General features: G+C 30.1%; 2 protein-coding genes across 2 annotated transcripts in view; one reads left to right on the forward strand and one right to left on the reverse strand.

Annotated features, from left to right (window-relative positions):
- The first annotated feature begins 246 nt into the window (after positions 1–246).
- LOC124939168 (chromatin remodeling protein EBS-like) lies at positions 247–2,248 on the forward strand. Its single transcript, XM_047479675.1, has 5 exons — positions 247–355; positions 458–800; positions 883–951; positions 1,151–1,251; positions 1,929–2,248. Exons 1-5 carry the CDS (start codon positions 247–249, stop codon positions 2,246–2,248), a joined length of 942 nt encoding a protein of 313 aa, XP_047335631.1.
- Positions 2,249–2,308: 60 nt separating this feature from the next.
- Positions 2,309–21,715, reverse strand: part of LOC124939170 (chromatin remodeling protein EBS-like) — a 33,293-nt gene continuing 13,886 nt past the window's right edge. Inside the window, exons 6-7 of the mRNA XM_047479676.1 lie at positions 4,394–4,445; positions 2,309–2,433 (exon numbers count right to left, since the gene is read on the reverse strand). Coding sequence (XP_047335632.1) covers positions 2,309–2,433; positions 4,394–4,445 — 177 coding nt within the window. The remainder of the gene's footprint in view (positions 2,434–4,393; positions 4,446–21,715) is intronic.

Raw genomic sequence — 21,715 nt, forward strand, 5'->3', positions numbered from 1 at the left:
CTAACAAAATAAAAAATTATTTGTCATCTATATCCAAAACCATTATCCCATTGGTGTGGTACCCATATAGCCAATTTCTAGGGTTTATCCCATGGCCGCCGTACCCATAAACAGCTATAGACAAATTTCTAGGGTTTATCCCATGGTCGCCGTCAATTTAAGTACAACATAAGAGAACAATAGACCATTTATTCTTTTATTCTCCTACCCTACCCTACCCTTACACTCCTCACTTTCTCTCACTAGATGGCCAAAATCAGACCAGTCAACTCCTACACCATCAGTGACACCAACACAGTCGTCAAACGCAACTTAGACTCCTACACCATCAGAGGCACCAACACAGTCGTCAAACGTAATTGAATCTATCTCATTTTTATATGATTGTTTATGTCGATTTTCTTCTCTTTTTGTTTTTATGATATCTTAATTTCTACATTATGGTTTATTTCTGAAGCTGGAGATAATGTACTGTTGCGATCACCCGAGAGCAATACTACTCCTTATGTGGCTAAGATAAAGAAGATCCAGATAGACAATGGAAATGACGTGACAGTTCAGGTAAGGTGGTATTACCGGCCGGGTGATTCCATCGGAGGTCGTAAACAATTCCATGGTGAGAAAGAACTGTTCTTGTCTGACCACTATGACATTCAGAGTGCTTACACGATTCAAGGTAAGTGTATGGTTCATTCTTTGAAGAATTACACCCAGCTAGAGAACGCTGGAGCTGAGGATTACTATTGTCGATTTGAATACAAAGCTGCCAACGGTCTTGTTTTACCTAGCCGCGTTGTAGTGTAAGTATATATTGTGTTTGGTTCTGTCTAACTTGGTATATATTTTGTAGTTTCTGTGATTGATTGATCTTATATTTTCAAGGTATTGTAAATGCAAATTGCCCGAAAACCCCGACCTTCTGATGGTGCAGTGTGAGGAATGCAAAAACTGGTAATAATATGTCTAGTTTTTCGAAACATTTGTTGATATATATATATACCAAATGAATTTTAGGATTAGAATTTGGAACACCATTTTTGGGTAATTAGTAATGTGCTTATAAGTGAGCTTAAGATTTACTTCTTTTTTTAGTATTATGTTTTACTTGTTCAAATGTGAGTTGTTATTATCTACCTTTCTCTTTCTGTAGGTACCATCTTTTTTGTGTTGATATGACTAATGATCAAGCAAAACAATTACATCTTTTTATTTGTTCAAATTGTAATGGAGCGGAGGTATTCACTTTCCAATGTAATTTTTTTTTTGTTGTTATTTATCTTATTGTTGACATAAACAACTAAATATATAATTCTTTTGTCATACGGGATAAACTTAAACGACCAATGAAGTGAAGTGAAGTAGGCATGCTCAAATGTGAAGTGAAGTTTATTATTATGTATTCTAATGAATCATGTTAGTGTCTTGTTTGATATTGTAAGTCGTTGGTGTGCATGTATGGTTTATTTGCATAAATTATTTTATAAGGTGTTGAAAACAATTTTTTCATTTAAATTTATGGATTATGACTATATATTTATATTGATGTTTTTCCTGATGTATGGCTTCTAACATTAATTTGTTCTAAATGTAAATCCTGATAGAAAAAAATTAGGGCAGGTGATGTTCTTGATTTATAATATATGTAGATGATGAGTAAGATGTACCTAATCTAAAGGCTTATATGTAAAACACATGTTATATTAAGTATTATTGTTATTTGCCCCATGTATCAACATCAATGAAGAACAATTTCACGACCTTGTAGGACAAAATTCTGATTCATGTTGTATGGTGGGATATTAAAATAATTTTTTTTATTAATAATAAATATATTCTACTTAGAAACTTATTAAAGTACAGTACATCTACATTAACACAAAAGAGATGGTCGTTAAAGAAAATACTTAAACTCAAAAGCAATGTTGCAGGTTTGTACAATATTCGATTAGGAGATGGGAGAGGCATATTGTTCTGGCACGATCCCTGGTTCAAGAACTTGCCAGTCATTCACAAAGACGAGTTTAGAAACACACGAATTAAAAGGGACTGTTCAACAATTAAAGTTAGAGACATCAAAGAAGGGCTTTGGAACTCGCTACTAAGTAAAATTCCGGAAAGGCAGAGAATTATTGACCACATACATAGTACACACTTCTACGAAAGACCTGACAATCACAAATGGATTGTAGAAGAAAATGGAAAATTGATTTCAAGCAGGGTGTGGGACGCCATTCGAGATAAAGAATAGATGGTAGATTGGGCTCCCCTGGTTTGGTCGACAAAGATTATACCGTGACATCAGTTTATCCTATGGTTCACTTTCTGGGAAAGGCATAGCACTAGAGATCGAATCAGCAAATACATGAGTATCCCAGACATGAACTGTCTTCTGTGCAATAGTAATGAAGAAACGATCGATCACCTGTTTGGTAGCTGCCATATCGTTTCAAAAATTTGGGACTAATTCACCACAATCTTAGAGTTGACCAGCTTCCCGAAGAACTAAAAGGAGATCAAAGCAACAACAATTCTCAAAGCCAAAAGCATCCGATTCAATTCGAACCTACACAAGTGTTTATTTGGAGCAGCGGTCGGGAACGCGGAGACGGATTCCAGGATTCCAAAGATAACATAATTGGAATATCATAAACTAGTTTAGAAAACTGAGATAACAATTTGCGATTATTTTTCGTTTTAATTTATTTGATTGTTATGAAACCAAAATCATCTCTAGGCCTGTCTAGAATGATTCACAAAACTCTTGGTCTTTTAGGGACTTTTGGTCTTTTAGGGATAATCTATCATTTTGACTAAAGATAATGTTTAGAAAGAAACTCAAAAATTGATGTGGAAACTGTTTTAATAATTTGTAAATTGAATTTCCAACTTGTTTTGATTTATCAAACATAAACAAATACTTTGATTTCCTCTTCTCAAAAATCCTTGCATGGTTTTTACCCACACACCTATCCAAACAATGGTCTTGGGATTCTAGATCATCAATTTTTCATATCCACCTTTGTAGAAACATATGACCCACTTCGTTGTCTCCCTTTGTGACATTCTTGGATTTTACATTAATCTTGTCTTCATCGTCAACGACTAGCCGACAATTTGGCCTATTCCAAACCATCACGAACCATAAGGAACGAGTGACATGCTTCTATCTTCTCAATCTCATCTTCATTCTTTGGTTAGTCTCCCTAACACCTGGAAGTGGACTACCAATTGAATACACTCCCTTGCAAAAGACGTGAAAAACCTATAAACATCTCTTTGTAAGTAACTTAGTTGACCAACTTGAAATAATTTTCGGCACACGCCTTTATTGATTATCATTTCAAACGACCAACTTGATTTCTTCAACGTGTTTATGTCCATCTTCTTTTTAAGCATATACATCAGTTCTCAAATAGTTTCTATTTCTTTGAAAGCAAAGAGGCCTTACCTTCAACTTTATTTTGGAAAATACACAACAATCAATAAATCTCTTTCAATGAATTTCCCACCATAAATCTATCATAACCCTTGCATCACTAACTAGGTGATCATCTTTGTAGTGCAAGTTCCATTCAAAATCAAAAGTTGTGAAATGAAACAAAAAGAATATTACATTCCAATCATATTACAATACAATCATATTTTCTTCAAATTACTACCATATACATTTTATGAAGGATTGATTGTTCTTACTTATCAGTAAGAACAACTTATTCTATTTGGTGCATGCATAAGAGAAAACATACCTTAATGAGTTCTAAAATGTACCTTTTGTTTTTTATGCACAAGTAACTTTCTTGTTTCATAGACAATTTGTAAATATATCTCAGAAGTTTGAAGTCAATTATTAACACATATCTTCTATTTAACTTTCATTTCTTATTATTTTAGTTTTTTTTTTTTGTGTAGAAACATATCTTCTCATTTACTTACAATTTAAGTTGACTCAATATTACTCAAAAACATTCTCCTCAATAATTCAACTCATATTTTTACTGGTCTAATAAAACTAACACATATATAAACAAATAAATTTTAAACCAGTTGTAATAATAAAAGTGGGATGAAACTATACACAATTTATTTTGTTATATCCTAAAGTCTTAAATGTTAAACTTTTGAAGATCTAATTAGACATAAGAAACATTTCTTAAACAATACACCTCTTAACTCGAAATCAATCTTGAACTAGAGTTTTAGTAACAATCTCAATTCCATATTTCGAATAATTTATCAAGGAATATTTTTTATTTCTACTCTTAACTCCAAGTTATATGTTGCATATAGAAATTTCCCATAATAAAACATCAGTCAATCTAGAAAATCAAACATTCAGCTAGTGCATGCATGTGTATGCAAAATGATGTTTATAATTTGGTGCGCTAGTCATTACCTTTTTCATAATCCCCATAAACAAGTCTTGTTCTGTAGTACTTCAATTCTCCCTACAACAAATCAACACACTCCATACATTTTCCTATATATTACAATATAGTATTTTATACATGGTTAAAACAGTTGTGGATTAACAAGTGAGTAATGGAGAGAAGTTAAGTTTATTAATTTCTTTTGCATGATATAGTAATTAAATATACTTTCCTTAATTAACTCATAGTTCATGTGTTTCTTTTTCTTCTTTCCTTCTTTTTTTATCAATTTTGAAACATTAAAAAAATTGAATATATAGCCTTGCCAACTGAAGATTTTATTATTGTAACTAAATTTCTTTTGAATTGTAACATTCTTTTTTTTTTTTGTTATTTATCTTATAATTGGCACGAATCTTATTATTGGCACGAATAACTGAATAATTCTATTGTCGGATTCTAAACCATGAATTAGTGAAAGAGGCATGCTGAAATATAAAGGCAGGTATTAATGTGTATTCTAGAGAATCCTTTTAGTGTATCATCTATAATTTCTAGATGTAAATTATATTATAAAAGGAGAGTTGAAGATGTTTATAATAATTCTCCTGTTAATTTTGTTGATTATATTATATATTGTTTTTACAGATTCTCTTGTTTGGCATTCACTATCGCTAGTGTAAGTATAGTTTCTAGATATTATGTAAGTTATATTGTAAAAAGGAGAGTCAATGTTTATAATAATTTCCTGTTAAATTTGTTGATTATGATTATATATTTATTGTTTTTTTTACGGATTCAGAAATCATAATTTATTTGCTCAAATTTTCAATTTAACCTGCATATAGGGTGCTTCAAATTTGTAGAGTTTTCATCAATTTAGTGTAAAATCTCAATTTCAACTTTAATTGATTCCAATGTAATATAGTAATTTTCCATGATTCTCCTAACCTCCAAAAGTTGTGTAAGACATGGCTCTAAGTTTATAGCAAGAGAAACATAATTAACTTCAAAATACCAAATTCCCATTGGTCCATAATCTATACACCTCAACTCATGGAATTCTTCATCAATAAACTCACTAATTAATATCATCTAGACTCAGGGAGAAACACATTAAACCATTGATATGGTAAGAGTTTCAATAATTTCTAAATTGAATTTTCATCTTGTTGTGATTTAATTAATCATAAACACATAATAAAAATCTCCTCTAGTACTCAACAATTCTTGCGTAGTTTCTGTCCACAAACCCAACCAAACATAGTGGCCTTGGATTCCCATGTCCTCCATTTCTATGGTCCACCTTTGTAGAACCATAAGACCCACTTCATAGCCTCCTTTTGTTTAATTATCAGATTTGACATGAATCATTATTTCATCTTAAATGAGTTGGCAATAATTGGTTGATTTCTCATTTCACAGCATTTTCAAATTCACCCATTTCATTTCAACATTATTAGTTACTTCAACTTTAACAACTACCATCACACATGTGTTCTTAACATCCAATTAAAAGTTCACCTCATAATAATTCTATAATTGACTACTTTGTCGCAAAATATATTCACATCACACAAAATAAAAATGAACTTACATTTTTCAGGACAAACGATGTCTATTTTCAGGACAAACGAAGTTAGACAGTTTTTTATTAACTTATTGTGAAATGAAAATGGTATGTATACCTACAATAGTCCTGATAAACAAAAGTTAAACAAATACATTAACATATATAATGAGGAGGGAGATTAGAGGGAAAAAAAAATCATTGAAACTCTACACTAGCCCCAATAGACACATACGCAAACCAACACATTATTAAAATATCCATTATTGACTCAAACCTTGTCAATTCATATTTGCTAAGCTAATTTCTGGCATTCAAAAGACAAAACGAAGAAGCAAATAACAACTAAAAATAGAAATATGTACTCAATATATGTCAACAAACCTCGACATGCCGAAAAGATCATTCTAATATTTGCAAATGATACTAGACCGCCTTATTCCACTTTAATACTTATATAAATATATGTATGCTAGATAAATAGTATTTGGAATAGATATATACCTCAATTCAATTAAACAATAATAGTTGAACAAATACAATATATTGGGCATCAATGTTTGGCCAAAGGTTTACCTAAAAGATTATCCCATAAATAACAAGCATAATATGAGCCTATTAAGAAACTAATATGTTGACATGATCTTATAATCACAATTTCATTAGAAAATAATTGAAGTTAAAGCTGAAACTAGTTTTTGGATGGTGTTCTAATAATTTTTTAAGTGTGATTATTTATTTTTCTAGTATAAAAGTCATGACCCAAATCATTTTCATTTTTAGATCATTGTAATTAACAAACATAATTGTGAAAATATTGCCAATTAAGTGTATTTGAGTGATTCCCTACGTGGGCGTTTACCAACAAATAACCATAAAAATATAAAACTAGACTTTTTTCATCGCATACTTTATCATTTCCATAAGCATTTATCCCAAGTAGTTAGGGTTGTTTATATTTCAGAACTATAATAACTAACTTAATGTTAGCTATATGTAACAGTAATGGTCCCCATTTAATGTACGGTCAATTCTCATTTGCATCCCATCAACAGAGAGAGAAACCTATCGACATACTCATCAAATGTAAGAACCATTGCATATAAGAAAAGTTTAAGGAAAGAGATTAAAGAATCATTCAACCATGCAAAGTCTAAGAAAGAGAAGATTCATGGTTCATCAAATTATGGTACGCTTTTTCCGCATTCAAATTTTAATTTTTTTAATTTCTCACACATTAAATTATGATCTAATTAGCATAATTCTAACATCATTAACCCCAAAGCATGTCGAATTTCGAGGAAGACGAAATTGAGCAAATTTAGGGGATTTCAAAATGGAGACACTAGACTATAAATTAGGACTAAGGGTGAGTTGGGTAAGGTTTAGAAATTCAAGAGGGAATGATTAGAGAAGATTTAAGGCATAAGAACCTTCACCAAAAAAATCCATCATTATAACTCAAGCTTCAAGCTTCAATTTTTTTTTGAAATTTCTAAGCAAGGGTTCTAAACCCATTTATAGTCTATCAAAATGCTTCTAAAGATTGTAAGGAGTCTTTGCAAATTTTCTGTTTTAGTCACTTTTGGCCCTTACTTAGAATAGGTATGCTGCACTTTTATTTATACATATTATAGTTATGAAGTATGATTGACATAGAATCTACATGAATATGATGAGATTGAGAATGGTTCATTAGTCATAGACTAGAACTATGCTTTTAACCATAGAAGGAAGCCAATGTTTTAAATTATTCTTTAGTAAATAATTATTTTGAATAAAATACAAAGAGTTTCGGAGTAGAGACCATATTTATAGATGGGCACGTTGGGTATAGCGCTGAGGCTTTTTTGTATGTGTAACTAAGTACCAGACTTAATAATATTTCTGTATATATTTTCTTTCAAGTGAGGACTCCGATAAAAAGAAAATTAGGCGGCGACTCTCGCAAAGAACCAACATTGTGCGGACCAATTTAAAGCGTACAATAATATAAATCTCTTAGGTTCGAACTTGTATGTCATTTAAAATTTTAAACATACAAAGCAATATGTTTTAATTTAATTGCTCCACTCCGGGAATAGGTTAACCCGCAAATTAACAATCAGATTTGTTACTTCCATAAAATAGGTATGAATTGTGGTTTAAGTATCCTATAATCAATAATTATAATTAGGGGTGAGTATTGCGTGGTTTAATCCGAAATCCAATCCAATCCGAATCCTAAATACTAATTCGGATTGGACTGAGATCGGATTGAATTAAATCGGATTGGATTAGGATTATCCAAATTATCCAAACTATCTAAATAAAAATATATTTTTTAATTAATTTTCTCTAAATTAAATTTCATCTTAATATAATATATATTGTACTTATGAAAACGATATTTATTTTTATTTTTATTTCTTTTATTATTATTATTTTTATTATTTTTTCAGATTCAAATTTAATAATAATAAAAAATTCGAATTTTAAAAATAAAAATTTTTAAAAAATTAAAAAAAAAGTTTTAAAAAAATTGTTGACTAATTTTAAACTGATATGTATAAATATTTTTTAGTTTGGATTATCCAAACCATTTTCAATCCAATCCGTATCCGATCCGTATTAATTAGTAAAATGATTTGGATTACGGATTGGGTAAACTTAGTTTGGATTTAATACAGATCGGATAAAACGGATTGGTTTACCCATTTGCTCACCCCTAATTATAATAAAATGATATAAATTATAAGAAAAAAACAGTAATAAAAAATGTCAATGAATTGATAGTTCTCGTCTCAGAATATTAAAAAAAAATCAATCTAATTTGTTTTGGTCTGAATTATATCCCAATTGCTCTTCTTTGGATTGATTCTTTGAAACGTTTGTTTCCAACCTTTCTTACAAGATCTAAACTGGTTTTAGATCCAGGTTCATAATAAAACTCCATACATATTATATTATTATATATATATATATATATATATATATATATTATATAGTTGAGATAAAAAATATTATATTTAAGTTCGAATCAGATGGTGCTAAATGTGTGGGATCATTTGTTTAGTGTCTACCATCGAATAAATAGAGAAAAGATTAAGTGAATAATTTTTTATATTAATTATGCAATTAATTAAAATATGCCATCTCACTAATTCATTTAATCGCCTTTAAACTATGGATTAATGATGAAATTTACTCTTTTAAGTATCAAACTTTTGAATATCCTCTCAAACTATGTATTTGTTTCAAATCTACTATTTTTAACGTTGTTTCATAACGTTGTTTAATTTTAAATTTAATAATTAATAATTTAAACATTTACAAATATATTTCATTAGTGAATACAAAAAAAACAATAAATATATTAATAAGCTGCGTTCTCAATTCCTTGCACAATTTTCAACAAGGTGAGGATGTTCCAATTTATATATATATATATATATATATATATATATATATATATATATATATATATTACTACTTCATTATCTTAACTTTTTGTTTAGGCCCTACCATATAGTAGATTATTGCTCCAAATGTGAATATGTAGATCTTCAAATAAAGTAAAAGTACTTCTCGGTTGTCTTTTTATAATGACCTAATTTCGAAGGTAATTCCATGTTTTTTCAACATAATTAATATTGTCCATACACTTATTAAGTTTATCCTCACAACATAACTATATGAGAAATAACAAAATTGATCTAGTGCCTAGTAACCAAGTTACTCCACTAAACAACATTGTTGCTGACTTCAAATTATTTCCAAAGAAATTGAAGTTGTGAAATGATCACTTTTTTTTTTCTCCCCTTCTAAATTTAGGACTATAATGTTTAGACTTTTCCCCTTAAAATTTACAAATTCTTATGAAATCTTTCTAAAAAGTAAAAAAAAATGTAGGAGTGGAACTCGCTACTAAGTAAAATTCCGGAAAGGCAGAGAATTATTGACCACATACATAGTACACATTCTACGAAAGACCTGACAATCACAAATGGATTGTAGAAGAAAATGGAAAATTGGTTTCAAGCAGGGTGTGGGACACCATTCGAGATAAAGAATAGAAGGTAGATTGGGCTCCCCTGGTTTGGTCGACAAAGATTATACCATGACATCAATTTATCCTATGGTTCACTTTCTGGGAAAGGCTCAGCACTAGAGATCGAATCAGTAAATACATGAGTATCCCAGACGTGAGCGGTCTTCTGTGCAATAGGAATGAAGAAACGATTAATTTGGGGGCTAGTCATTACCTTTTTCTGAATCCCCATAAACAAGTCTTGTTCTGTAGTACTTAAATCATGATACAGTAATTAACACAATCAACACACTCCATACATTTTCATATATATTACTATACAGTATTTTATACATGGTTAAAACAGTTGTGGATTAACAAGTGAGTAATGGCTAGAAGTTAAGTTTATTAATTCTTTTGCATGATACAGTACTTAAATATATTTTCCTTAATTAACTCATAGTTCATATGTTTCTTTTTCTTCTTTCCTTTTTTTTTTTTTATCAATTTTGAAACATTAAAAAAATTGAATATATAGCCTTGCCAACTGAAGATTTTATTATTGTAACTAATTTTCTTTTGAAATGTATCATTCTTTTTTTTTGGTTATTTATCTTATAATTGGCACGAATAAATGAATAATTCTATTGTGGGGATTCTAAACCATGAATTAGTGAAAGAGGCATGCTGAAATATAAAGGCAGGTATTAATGTGTATTCTAGAGAATCATTTTAGTGTCGTGTTGGCATTCACTCTCATTAGTGTCATCTATAGTTTCTAGATGTAAATTATATTGTAAAAGGAGAGTTGAAGATGTTTATAATAATTCTCCTGTTAATTTTGTTGATTATATTATATATTGTTTTTACAGATTCCCTTGTTTGGCATTCACTATCTCTAGTGTCAAGTATAGTTTCTAGATGTAAGTTATATTGTAAAAATGAGAGTCAATGTTTATAATAATTTCTGTTAAATTTGTTGATTATAATTATATATTTATTGTTTTTTTACGGATTCATAAATCACAATTTATTTGCTCAAATTTTCAATTAACGTGCATATAGGGTGCTTCAAATTTGTAGAATTTTTCATGTAAAATCTCAATTTCAACTTTAATTGATTCCAATGTAATATAGTAATTTTCCAAGATTCTTCTAACCTCCAAAAAGTTGTGTAAGACATGGCTCTAAGTTTATAGCAAGAGGAAACATAATTAACTTCAAATACCAAATTCCCATTGGTCCCTAATCTATACACCTCAACTCATGGAATTCTTCATCAATAAACTCATTAATTAATATCATCCAGACTTAGGGAGAAACACATTAAACCATTGATATGGTAAGAGTTTCAATAATTTCTAAATTGAATTTCATTTTGTTGTGATTTAATTAAGCATAAACACATAATAAAAATCTCCTCTAGTACTCAACAATTTTTGCGTAGTTTCTGTCCACAAACCCAACCAACATAGTGGCCTTGGATTCCCATGTCCTCCATTTCTATGGTCCACCTTAGACACCACAAGACCAACTTCATAGCCTCCTTTCGTTTAATTATCAGATTTGACATGAATCATTATTCATCTTAAATGAGTAGGCAATAATTGGTTGATTTCTCAGTTCACAGCATTTAAATTCACCTATTTCATTTCAACATTATAGTTACTTCAACTTTAACAACTGCAATCACACATGTGTTCTTAACATCCAATTAAAGTTCACCTCATATAATGGTATAATTGACTACTTTGTCGCAAAATATATTCACATCACACAAAATAAAATGAACTTACATTTTTCAGGACAACCGAAGGTTAGACAGTTTTTTATTAACTTATTGTGAAATGAAAATGGTATGTATACCTACAATAGTCCTGATAAATAAAAGTTAAACAAATACATTAACATATATAAGGAGGAGGGAGATAGAGGGACAAAAAAATCATTGAAACTATACTAGTCCCAATAGACACAATATGCAAACCAACCCATTATTAAAATATCCATTATTGACATAAACCTTGTCCATTCATATTTGCTAAGCTAATTTCTGGCATTCAAAAGACAAAACGAAGAAGCAAATAACAACCTAAAAATAGAAATATGTACTCAATATATGTCAACGAACCTCGAACATGCCGAAAAGATCATTGTAATATTTGCAAATGATACTAGGACCGCCTTATTCCACTTTAATGCTTATATAAATATATGTATGCTAGATAAATAGTATTTTGATATATATATACCTCAATTCAATTAAACAATATAGTTGAACAAACTACAATATATTGGGCATCAATGTTTGGGCCAAAGGTTTACCTAAAAGATTATCCCATAATAACAAGCATAATATGAGCCTATTAAGAAACTAATATGTTGACATGATCTCATAATCACAATTTCATTAGCAAATAATTGAAGTTAAAGCTGAAACTAGTTTTTGGTATGGTGTTCTAATAATTTTTTAGGTGTGATTATTTAGTTTTTTAGTATAAAGTCATGATCCAAATGAATTTTCATTTTAGATCATTGTAATTAACAAACATAATTGTGAAAATATTGCCAATTAAGTGTATTTGAGTGATTCCTAATTGGGCGTTTACCCAACAAATAACCATAAAAAATATCAAACTATCACTTTTTTCATCGCATACTTTATCATTTCAATAGGCATTTATCCCAAGTAGTTGGGGTTGTTTATATTTCAGAACTATAATAACTAACTTAATGTTAGTTATATGTAACAGTAATGGTCCCCATTTAAAGTACGGTCAATTCTCCTTTGCATCCCCATCAACAGAGAGAAAAACCTATTAAATGTAAGAACCATTCCATATAAGAAATGTTTAAGGAAAGAGATTAAAGAATCATTCAACCATGCAAAGTTTAAGAAAGAGAAGATTCATGGTTCATCAAATTAAGGTACGCTTCTGCCGCATTCAAATTTTAATTTTCCACACATTAAATTATGATCTAATTAGCATAATTCTAACATCATTAACCCCAAAGCATGTCGAATTTCGAGGATGAAGAAATTGAGCAAATTTAGGGGATTTCAAAATGGAGACACTAGACTATAAATTAGGACTAAGGGTGAGTTGGGTAAGGTTTACAAATTCAAAAGGGAATGATTAGAGAAGATTTAAGGCATAAGAACCTTCACCAAAAAAATCCATCATTATAACTCAAGCTTCAAGCTTCAATTTGTTTTTTGAAATTTCTATGCAAGGGTTCTAAACCCATTTCTAGTCTATCAAAATGCTTCTAAAGATTGTAAGGAGTCTTTGCAAATTTTCGGTTTTAGTAACTTTTGGCCCTTACTTAGAATAGGTATGCTGCACTTTTATTTATACATATTATAGTTATGAACTATGATTGACATAGAATCTACATGAATATGATGAGATTTAGAATGGTTCATTAGTCATAGACTAGAACTAAGCTTTTAGCCATAGAAGGAAGCCAATGATTTAAATTATTCTTTAGTAAATAATTATTTGAATAAAATACAAACAATTTCGGAGTAGAGACCATATTTATAGATGGGCACGCTGGGTATAGCGCTGAGGCTTTTTTGTATGTGTAACCAAGTACCAGACTTAATAATATTTCTGTATATATTTTCTTTCAAGTGAGGACTCCGACAAAAAGAAAATTAGGCGGCGACTCTCGCAAAGAACCAACATTGTGCGGACCAATTTAAAGCGTACAATAATATAAATCTCTTAGGTTCGAACTTGTATGTCATTTACAATTTTAAACATACAAAGCAATATGTTTTAATTTAATTGCTCCACTCCGGGAATAGGTTAACCCGCAAATTAACAATCAGATTCGTTACTTCCATAAAATAGGTATGAATTGTGGTTTCAGTATCCTATAATCAATTATTATAATAAAATGATATAAATTATAAGAAAAAAAAACAGTAATAAAAAATGTCAATGAATTGATAGTTCTCATCTCAGAATATTAAAAAAAAATCAATCTAATTTGTTTTGGTCTGAATTATATCCCAATTGCTCTTCTTTGGATTGATTCTTTGAAACGTTTGTTTCCAAGCTTTCTTACAAGATCTAAATTGGTTTTAGATCCAGGTTCATAATAAAACTCCATACATATTATATTATTATTATAAATATATATATATATATATATAATTTATAGTTGAGATAAAAAAATATTATATTTAAGTTCCAATCAGATGGTGCTAAATGTGTGGGAAGAATTTGTACCACTTTCAATTCCTGCCATTTTCTTACACCAAAGGAAAAGATATTGATCATTTGTTTAGTGTCTACCTTCAAATAAATAGAGAAAAGATTAAGTGAATAATTTTTTATATTAATTATGCAATTAATTAAAATATGCCATCTTACTAATTCATTTAATCGCCCTTAAACTATGGATTAATGATGAAATTTACTCTTTTAAGTATCAAACTTTTGAATATCCTCTCAAACTATGTATTTGTTTCAAATCTACTATTTTTAACGTTGTTTCATAACGTTGTTTAATTTTAAATTTAATAATTAATAATTTAAACATTTACAAATATATTTCATTAGTGAATACAAAAAAAACAATAAATATATCAATAAGCTGCGTTCTCAATTCCTTGCACAATTTTCAACAAGGTGAGGATGTTCCAATTATATATATATATATATATATATATACTTTCATTACATAACTTTTTGTTTAGGCCCTACCATATAGTAGATTATTGCTCCAAATGTGAATATGTAGATCTTCAAATAAAGTAAAAGTACTTGTCGGTTGTCTTTTTTTAATGACCTAATTTCGAAGGTAATTCCATGTTTTTTCAACATAATTAATATTGTCCATACACTTATTAAGTTTATCCTCACAACATAACTATATGAGAAATAACAAAATTGATCTAGTGCCTAGTAACCAAGTTACTCCACTAAACAACATTGTTGCTGACTTCAAATTATTTCCAAAGAATTTGAAGTTGTGAAATGATCACTTTTTTTTTCTCCCCTTCTAAATTTAGGACTATAATGTTTAGACTTTTCCCCTTAAAATTTACAAATTCTTATGAAATCTTTCTAAAAGTAAAAAAAATGTAGGAATCAACGGTTGGAATCTTTTCATAAATTTTAAACTATTTATTAGGGAAAAAAATCAAATTTAAGTTACATTCTTAATCTATGTATGAGTTCATCCAATCTGTTGACTTTTGCAAATTAAGTTATCATGACCTACTAGAATATCTGAGGACTCTATCCATCTCCTTTTATGAATATCTGATGTACTAATTTCGAAATATCTCAATTAAGTTCATAAACTCAAGCCTCATAATAAGTTGAACTCCATCATACTAAGAATCCTTCTAAAACAATACATGTTCCTCAATCTTTATTTTAAAATGGAGAAGACTCCATGCACAATATTATGATTTTCCAAGAATTTGTTGGTTGTTAAGTAACTGTCTTCAATAATCTAATCTTTGTAGAAATAGAGAATAAGATTATTTATTATGTATAGAGAGAATGAACGAGATACAATTTAAGATAAATGAGAATACGATGATTTACAATGTCTAGATAGAAAGAATGTGATAAAATTTAAAATAAATGATGTTGTCAATTTGACCTTTAAACTGGTGAATTTCATAATAAATACATTTTAGGATTAATTGTTTTAGATATCAAAATGTCTTTAAGGACATATGTCAAAACTAGTCCATGTTTTAAGGCCAGATATATATGGATTAACAATTTTTCTTATAATGCATATGACCCATTCAAGACCATTCAATGACTTAATAATTGTAAATTCTAATAATTATGAATTCACAAAACTGCATAGCACTATATTTCTTTATTACTTACGTACCTCGTCTCCCGTATTCACATTACAACAAAATAATATGAAAGCAAAAATTTTGTTATTAAATTACAAAATTAAGTCTTTCGCAGTCTCATAATGATTATGTTAGTTATTGAGTAAGGGCTCTAATAAACCAATATTATATTTTTCTAATAATTTTTTCTTTTAAATATTTTATTAATGTTCTTATTTTCTTTAGTTATAATATCCTCTTATTTTTGTTTTAATTTGGTATTTTATTTAAATAGTCAATGCTAATATTTTTTATTGGTCTTAATCCAATCATATGTGTTTTGTTTACTAGTTATTTAGCAAACACATTGTCATCCTTTCATTATGACGCTTTTTTTTCAGGTGTTGATTCACCCCATCATTCTATGCCCATAAAATTCTACTTTCTTCGATAGTTTTCTTTTTAGGCAACACACTGTCATTCCGTCTTTGAATGGATCTCGAGACTAATAAGTAACTTCAGAATTTATTTTCAGTTTTTGTTTCACCCCAGCATCAATTTGATTCTAAATTTTTCGCTAGTTTATTAGTCAAGACATTGTCATCATTAATTGGATAGAGCTCACAAATTTATGAAGTTTGAGGAACCAACATCAACATTTCACAGTCTTGTCTTCAACCTCAAGTTGTTCAAGTCATTTCCATCTTCAGTAGAGGAAATATGTTATAATATATAATAATATTTTTTGTAAGATATTATCACAATATTATAAATTGTGATAATATCATTATTATACTATATTAGTTTCCTTATAAATTCTAATGTAATGTCTATATAATAGAGACAACCTATTTAACTCTAAAATAATAACATACAATACAATCTTTTATCATTCTAATTTGGTATTAGAGCCAAAAATTTATTTTTGAACTATAAAATCTAATATTTCGTTGCCTTCATCAATGGTTAATTTAATCATTGATGGAGGGCTATAATAAAACTCTAATAATTTTTTTTATATTTTTAATAATTATTTCTTTTTTAATATATCGGTTAATGTTCTTAATTTATTCGGAAATCATATTCTCTGATTTGTTGTTTCACCCAACATTCTATTCCAATGGGATTTTCCACTTCGTTAGTTTATCATTAAACATACTTATCATATCATTTGATAGATTTCAACAATCATGGGTTTATGAAGTTTGAAGAACATAATATCAGTATTTTACTGTCTCGCCTTCAACTTCAAGTTGTTCAAATTCTTTTAATATTGAGTTTGAAAAGGGATATTATAATATATAATAATATATCTATAAGATATTATCATCACAATATTTTTTTTGAAAAATGACTTATTTGCCATTTTTATTATAATCACAAAAGGGAAAGAAAAATCAATATGGGTTCGTTTGTATCATTTTAGACAAACCTTAAAATTGATACTTATAAAAATAAATGAAATAATTCATAAACACACATTAGTAAATAAAAATTACAAAACACTTTTAAACAACTAAAGAGCCTTATACAAATCTAATTTTAGGATTTCATCGAACTTGATTTCCCATTCCCAACATAGCTCCCAATTTCTCAGTGTGAATGGAATACGCCTCCACGTGTGAATTAGAGTGTGGCCGTCATGATAATATCATTCCAAATTTGATCTTCGATTCTTCTAGCTCTCGAAAAGACCATAGCATTCCTTTTTGTCCATACTTGATATACAACCGCCCAAAATTGCACTTCATGACATTAACAAAAAATGAGCTTCCCTTAGCCTTTTCAATATTAAATCCTTTATTTGGTGCCAATATATAGGAAAATCCAGCAGCTCCATATCTTAAGCGAACCATCTCGACATTTTAGCGATAAAAAGATAATCGCCAAACAAATGATTTATATATTCTTCCTCCCTTGAGCATAAAACGTAGCAAGTACTCAGAATTAACATATACTTACTAATCCGATCCCTAATCGAAAGAAGGTTACAGAAAGCATGCCATAGGATGAATCAATGACGTGAGATGATCTTAGAGGACCACACCACGGGCATCCACTCCACAATCGACCCCCTCTCTCAGATTACATCCCATACTTCGCTGGATTTTAGGCTTCCGTCCTCATAATTAAGAAGAACCACGGGTCATGCCAAAATAGCGTGCCTCGATTGTCCCCCAACCGGATGTCATATAACGAAGTAATGCTGATTTTGAGTTTTAAAATTTTCTTTAACGACCAGTCCATTCCATCCTTGATTTTGCTCGTCCAAATACTTCTTTCCCATTTCATGAATTGAGAGTTTAACCATTTTAAGCAGAGTGAATATTGTTTACGTTCAATCTCCCAAAGGTTCTTAAATGTTAGTGCTTTGTTCTATTCAATACAACTTTTCAACCCGATACCGTCTTCCTCCTTCGGTTTAAAAAATCTGTCCACTTAACCTTTTTACTCCCTTCTCTTGGCTGCCCAAAATGAAGCCTCACAACAAAGTATCTATCTCCTTCATCACCTTTTTTAGAAGAACCAGTTGATGAGCCCAATACCCCCGACGATACCCATTTCCACACACTTAACCAACTCAATCCTCCCGACATATGTAAGATTCTTTGTTGCCCAACCTAAGATATTGTTCTTAACCTTTTCGTTTAATGACCGACAATTTATGATATGAATCTACTTTACTGTCAACGGGATCCCTAATTACCTCACCGGAAAGTTGCCCACCGCAATACCCATGTTACCATAAATTTCCTCCTTTGTCTCCTCCTTAACTCCTTCATAGAATCTAAACTTGTATTCTCGTTAATAGTAAGATATATTATTAGAAAAGAAAGTTGGTGCATCCCTTATGGTTTTAATGGATTCAACGTACGCGTTTACGAGAATTAACAAGTCGTCGACAAATCATAAATGTGTAATCTCCTCCTCCTCATAGAATGGATAAAAGATGTATGGATGGTTCTTCTAGAATATAGTAAAGATGCTTTCAAAGACCTCCATATGAGGATGAAGATAAACAAAGAGAGGAAATCCCCTTGCATCACCTTGTTTCCCCTCTTGAAGTAGCCTCTATGAATCCTATTAATGCTAACTACAAAATAGGAGGTAGAAATGCATTGCGAAATCCAATCTATATAAACTTTCAGAAAACCAGCAACTACCATGAAATCTTGAATAGTTTCTCATCTGAATCAAAATTCTTTTTGATATCTTTGAAAGTCACTCTCGGAGTTATGTTTCTTCTCCATAACTCTTAAGAAGGTTTTGCATGAGTAAAATGTTGTGAGATATAGTTCTACCGGGGACAAACGTGGATTGTCCTAGACTAACAATCTATATGACACTTTTAAAACTTTTTGAAAGTATTTTTGAAATTATTTTATAAATGACATTGCAGTAAGATATTGGCTTACAATACTGAACTTTTCCAGGCACCAAAGTCTTAGGAATAAAAGTAAGAATTGTAGCATTCCATTGTTTCAACATCTTCCTGTTTTTAAAAAATTCCAACACCCCCTCGGTGACATCATGATCCACAATCGACCAATTCTCATAAAGAACTCAGCATTGAACCCATTCTGACCCAGAATTTTATTCTCATTGATGTTAAACAACGCTGTCTTGACATTCTTTAATTGTAACAACCTCGATCAAATTCCTAATATCTTCTGGTGAAATTATTGTATTGATGACCTGATAGAAGGTATTAAAGTGACTAGATTGTTTTTTAGTCCTCATAAGTTATCTATTGTACTGGACAACAAGGTCATGAACCCGCCTTTGCCCTTATGCATACTCCCCATCATCTTTCTTAAGCTTGTACACGTCGTTATGCAAGTTTCTGGATGAGCCTTTTTTAAATTTGTTTTGTATTTTTGTCACCAAGGATAACCAATTCTGCCTCGATTTTTGTGCTTTACAAAGTTTTCTTCTAACGAGCTCAAATTTCTGAATTTGCTAAGGGCAGTCTTCTCCTCTTCATTAGACACAACAAAGCTTGTTGGAGATTTTGGAGGATTCAGTCATTCAAAATCAGATTATTATTGAGGTGTAGATGCTAGTTTAGAGAAAGAAAAAATTCATGGGATTATGAAGAATCAAGATCTAGCATGGCAACATGATGAGCAATTAATGGATTTATGTTATCCAAAAATATGTTATTAAAGATCAACATTCAGTTAGGGTGGTACAAAAAGTGGGTGAAGTAGGTAGATTATGACAACAGATGAATTATGTTGGGCTGGCATGTTTTAGGCAAATCATTAAATCTACTCAGGATCTGCGAATTATAAGGGCAAAAGAAAGTATTTCTCGGTAGTAAGGGGTTGAGAATGAGAAAATGGATCATAATTCTGGAGTTGCTTGAATTTCTGATAGTTCAAGACTTGTGGAAGATTCAGTTTCACCATTCAACAAATTCTATTTAAATTTATAATGAGGAAGAGGAAGAAGAGGATAATTCTAGTGATGGAAACTATTTCCCCGGAAAGAAAATATTTTCAAGTGAAACTGTCCAATCTCTAGCTTCTAAAGTAAAAGGTTCTAAACAAGCATTAAATAGATAAATAAAAGATGTAGATTTGGCTATAAATAAGTCAGCAAGAGCAAAATGGAGGAAAAGAAAGAAGAGAACTCGACTAGGAGAAAAAGGCAGCAAAGAGTCTAATTCTTTTTCGCATTCATGATAATCACAACGTGGAACATAAGAGGTCTCAATGACCCCTTAAATGTAAAGAGTTCAAGAAGATTATTCAAAGGTACAAGATTACGATTTTCGGAATTCTAGAAACAAAGGTCAAATTGAAGAATGTGAATATAATTAGATCACTCTATTTTAATGAAAATTGGAATCTTAATTATAATTCAAATGCAAACACGGATAAAATTTGGGTGGGTTGGAATACGGATTTGGTGGAGGTCAAAATTTTGTTTACAAGTGAACATATTGTCGTGATGGATGTTAAGGTAACATTGACTAATATTCATGTTTGTGTGGTCTATGATAGAAATTCTGACTTCACTAGAAAGCAATAGTGGAGGAACTTGAATAGATGAATTGACTCTCCTAACTCATGGGCCATTTTGGTAGAATTAGGCTTTTTAACGACCAACATTAGCGACGGTTTACACACGTCGTGATTAATATATATTATTAGTGTCGGCGACCATTCCTCCATGGTTAATAATATTTTTTAGTATCGGCTATGTAACGCCGACGTTGATAAAAAAATATTAGCAACGACTTTCGTTGTCGACGTCGTGGTTAATATTCTGGCTTTCCCACCATTCTCTCGTCATTATTATTAGCATGGTGTTCATCATGAATACTGTAGCTAAAAGTCTAGTTTCCCCCCTTTCCCTACCATTAATAAAAATAATATTAGCCACAATGTTATCGATAATATAACCCTCAGCGATAACTTAACGTTGTGGCTGATATTCCTAAACTATTAGAGACAACAATAGTATAATGCAATGAATAATATTATATATCCGTCAAAATTTATAACGTTTTTGTGAGTTTCCGACGATATTTTTGACGAATTATTTCATTTGAAATATTCTGTAGGAATATCCATTGAAAAGTTTGTGATGTTTCCGTAGGAATATCCATCAAAAAGTTACTGATGTTCTTACCACGGAATTTCCGACGAATATTTGTTTAATAATAATATTTAAAACAAATAACTAACAATTTCTTACAACTATTAACACTAGTAAAAAAGTAATATTTAAAGGCGATTTTAACCGCTGTTAAAAGATAATTTCCCATAGTTAAAGCTTATTAAGCGGTTTAAATACCGTAGTCAACCGTCTTTAAAAGTTGCCGTTAAAAAAATATAATCAATAAGGGCGGGAAAAATACCGTAGTTAATAGTCTATAACGGCGGTTTAATAAACCGCAGTTAATAGATCTAACTGCGCTTTTAAAAACCGTAGTTAAAGAT

This window comes from Impatiens glandulifera, chromosome 5 (genome assembly GCF_907164915.1).
Source record: "Impatiens glandulifera chromosome 5, dImpGla2.1, whole genome shotgun sequence".
Lineage (NCBI taxonomy): Eukaryota > Viridiplantae > Streptophyta > Magnoliopsida > Ericales > Balsaminaceae > Impatiens > Impatiens glandulifera.

What these genes read in the sequence shown, in the direction of transcription:
- LOC124939168 (XM_047479675.1), top strand. Translation starts at nt 247, where the DNA reads ATGGCCAAAATCAGACCAGTCAACTCCTACACCATCAGTGACACCAAC. An exon ending in TTACCTAGCCGCGTTGTAGT is followed by an intron (nt 801 to 882) that starts GTAAGTATATAT and finishes TATATTTTCAAG; the next exon opens with GTATTGTAAATGCAAATTGC. An exon ending in TGTGAGGAATGCAAAAACTG is followed by an intron (nt 952 to 1,150) that starts GTAATAATATGT and finishes CTCTTTCTGTAG; the next exon opens with GTACCATCTTTTTTGTGTTG.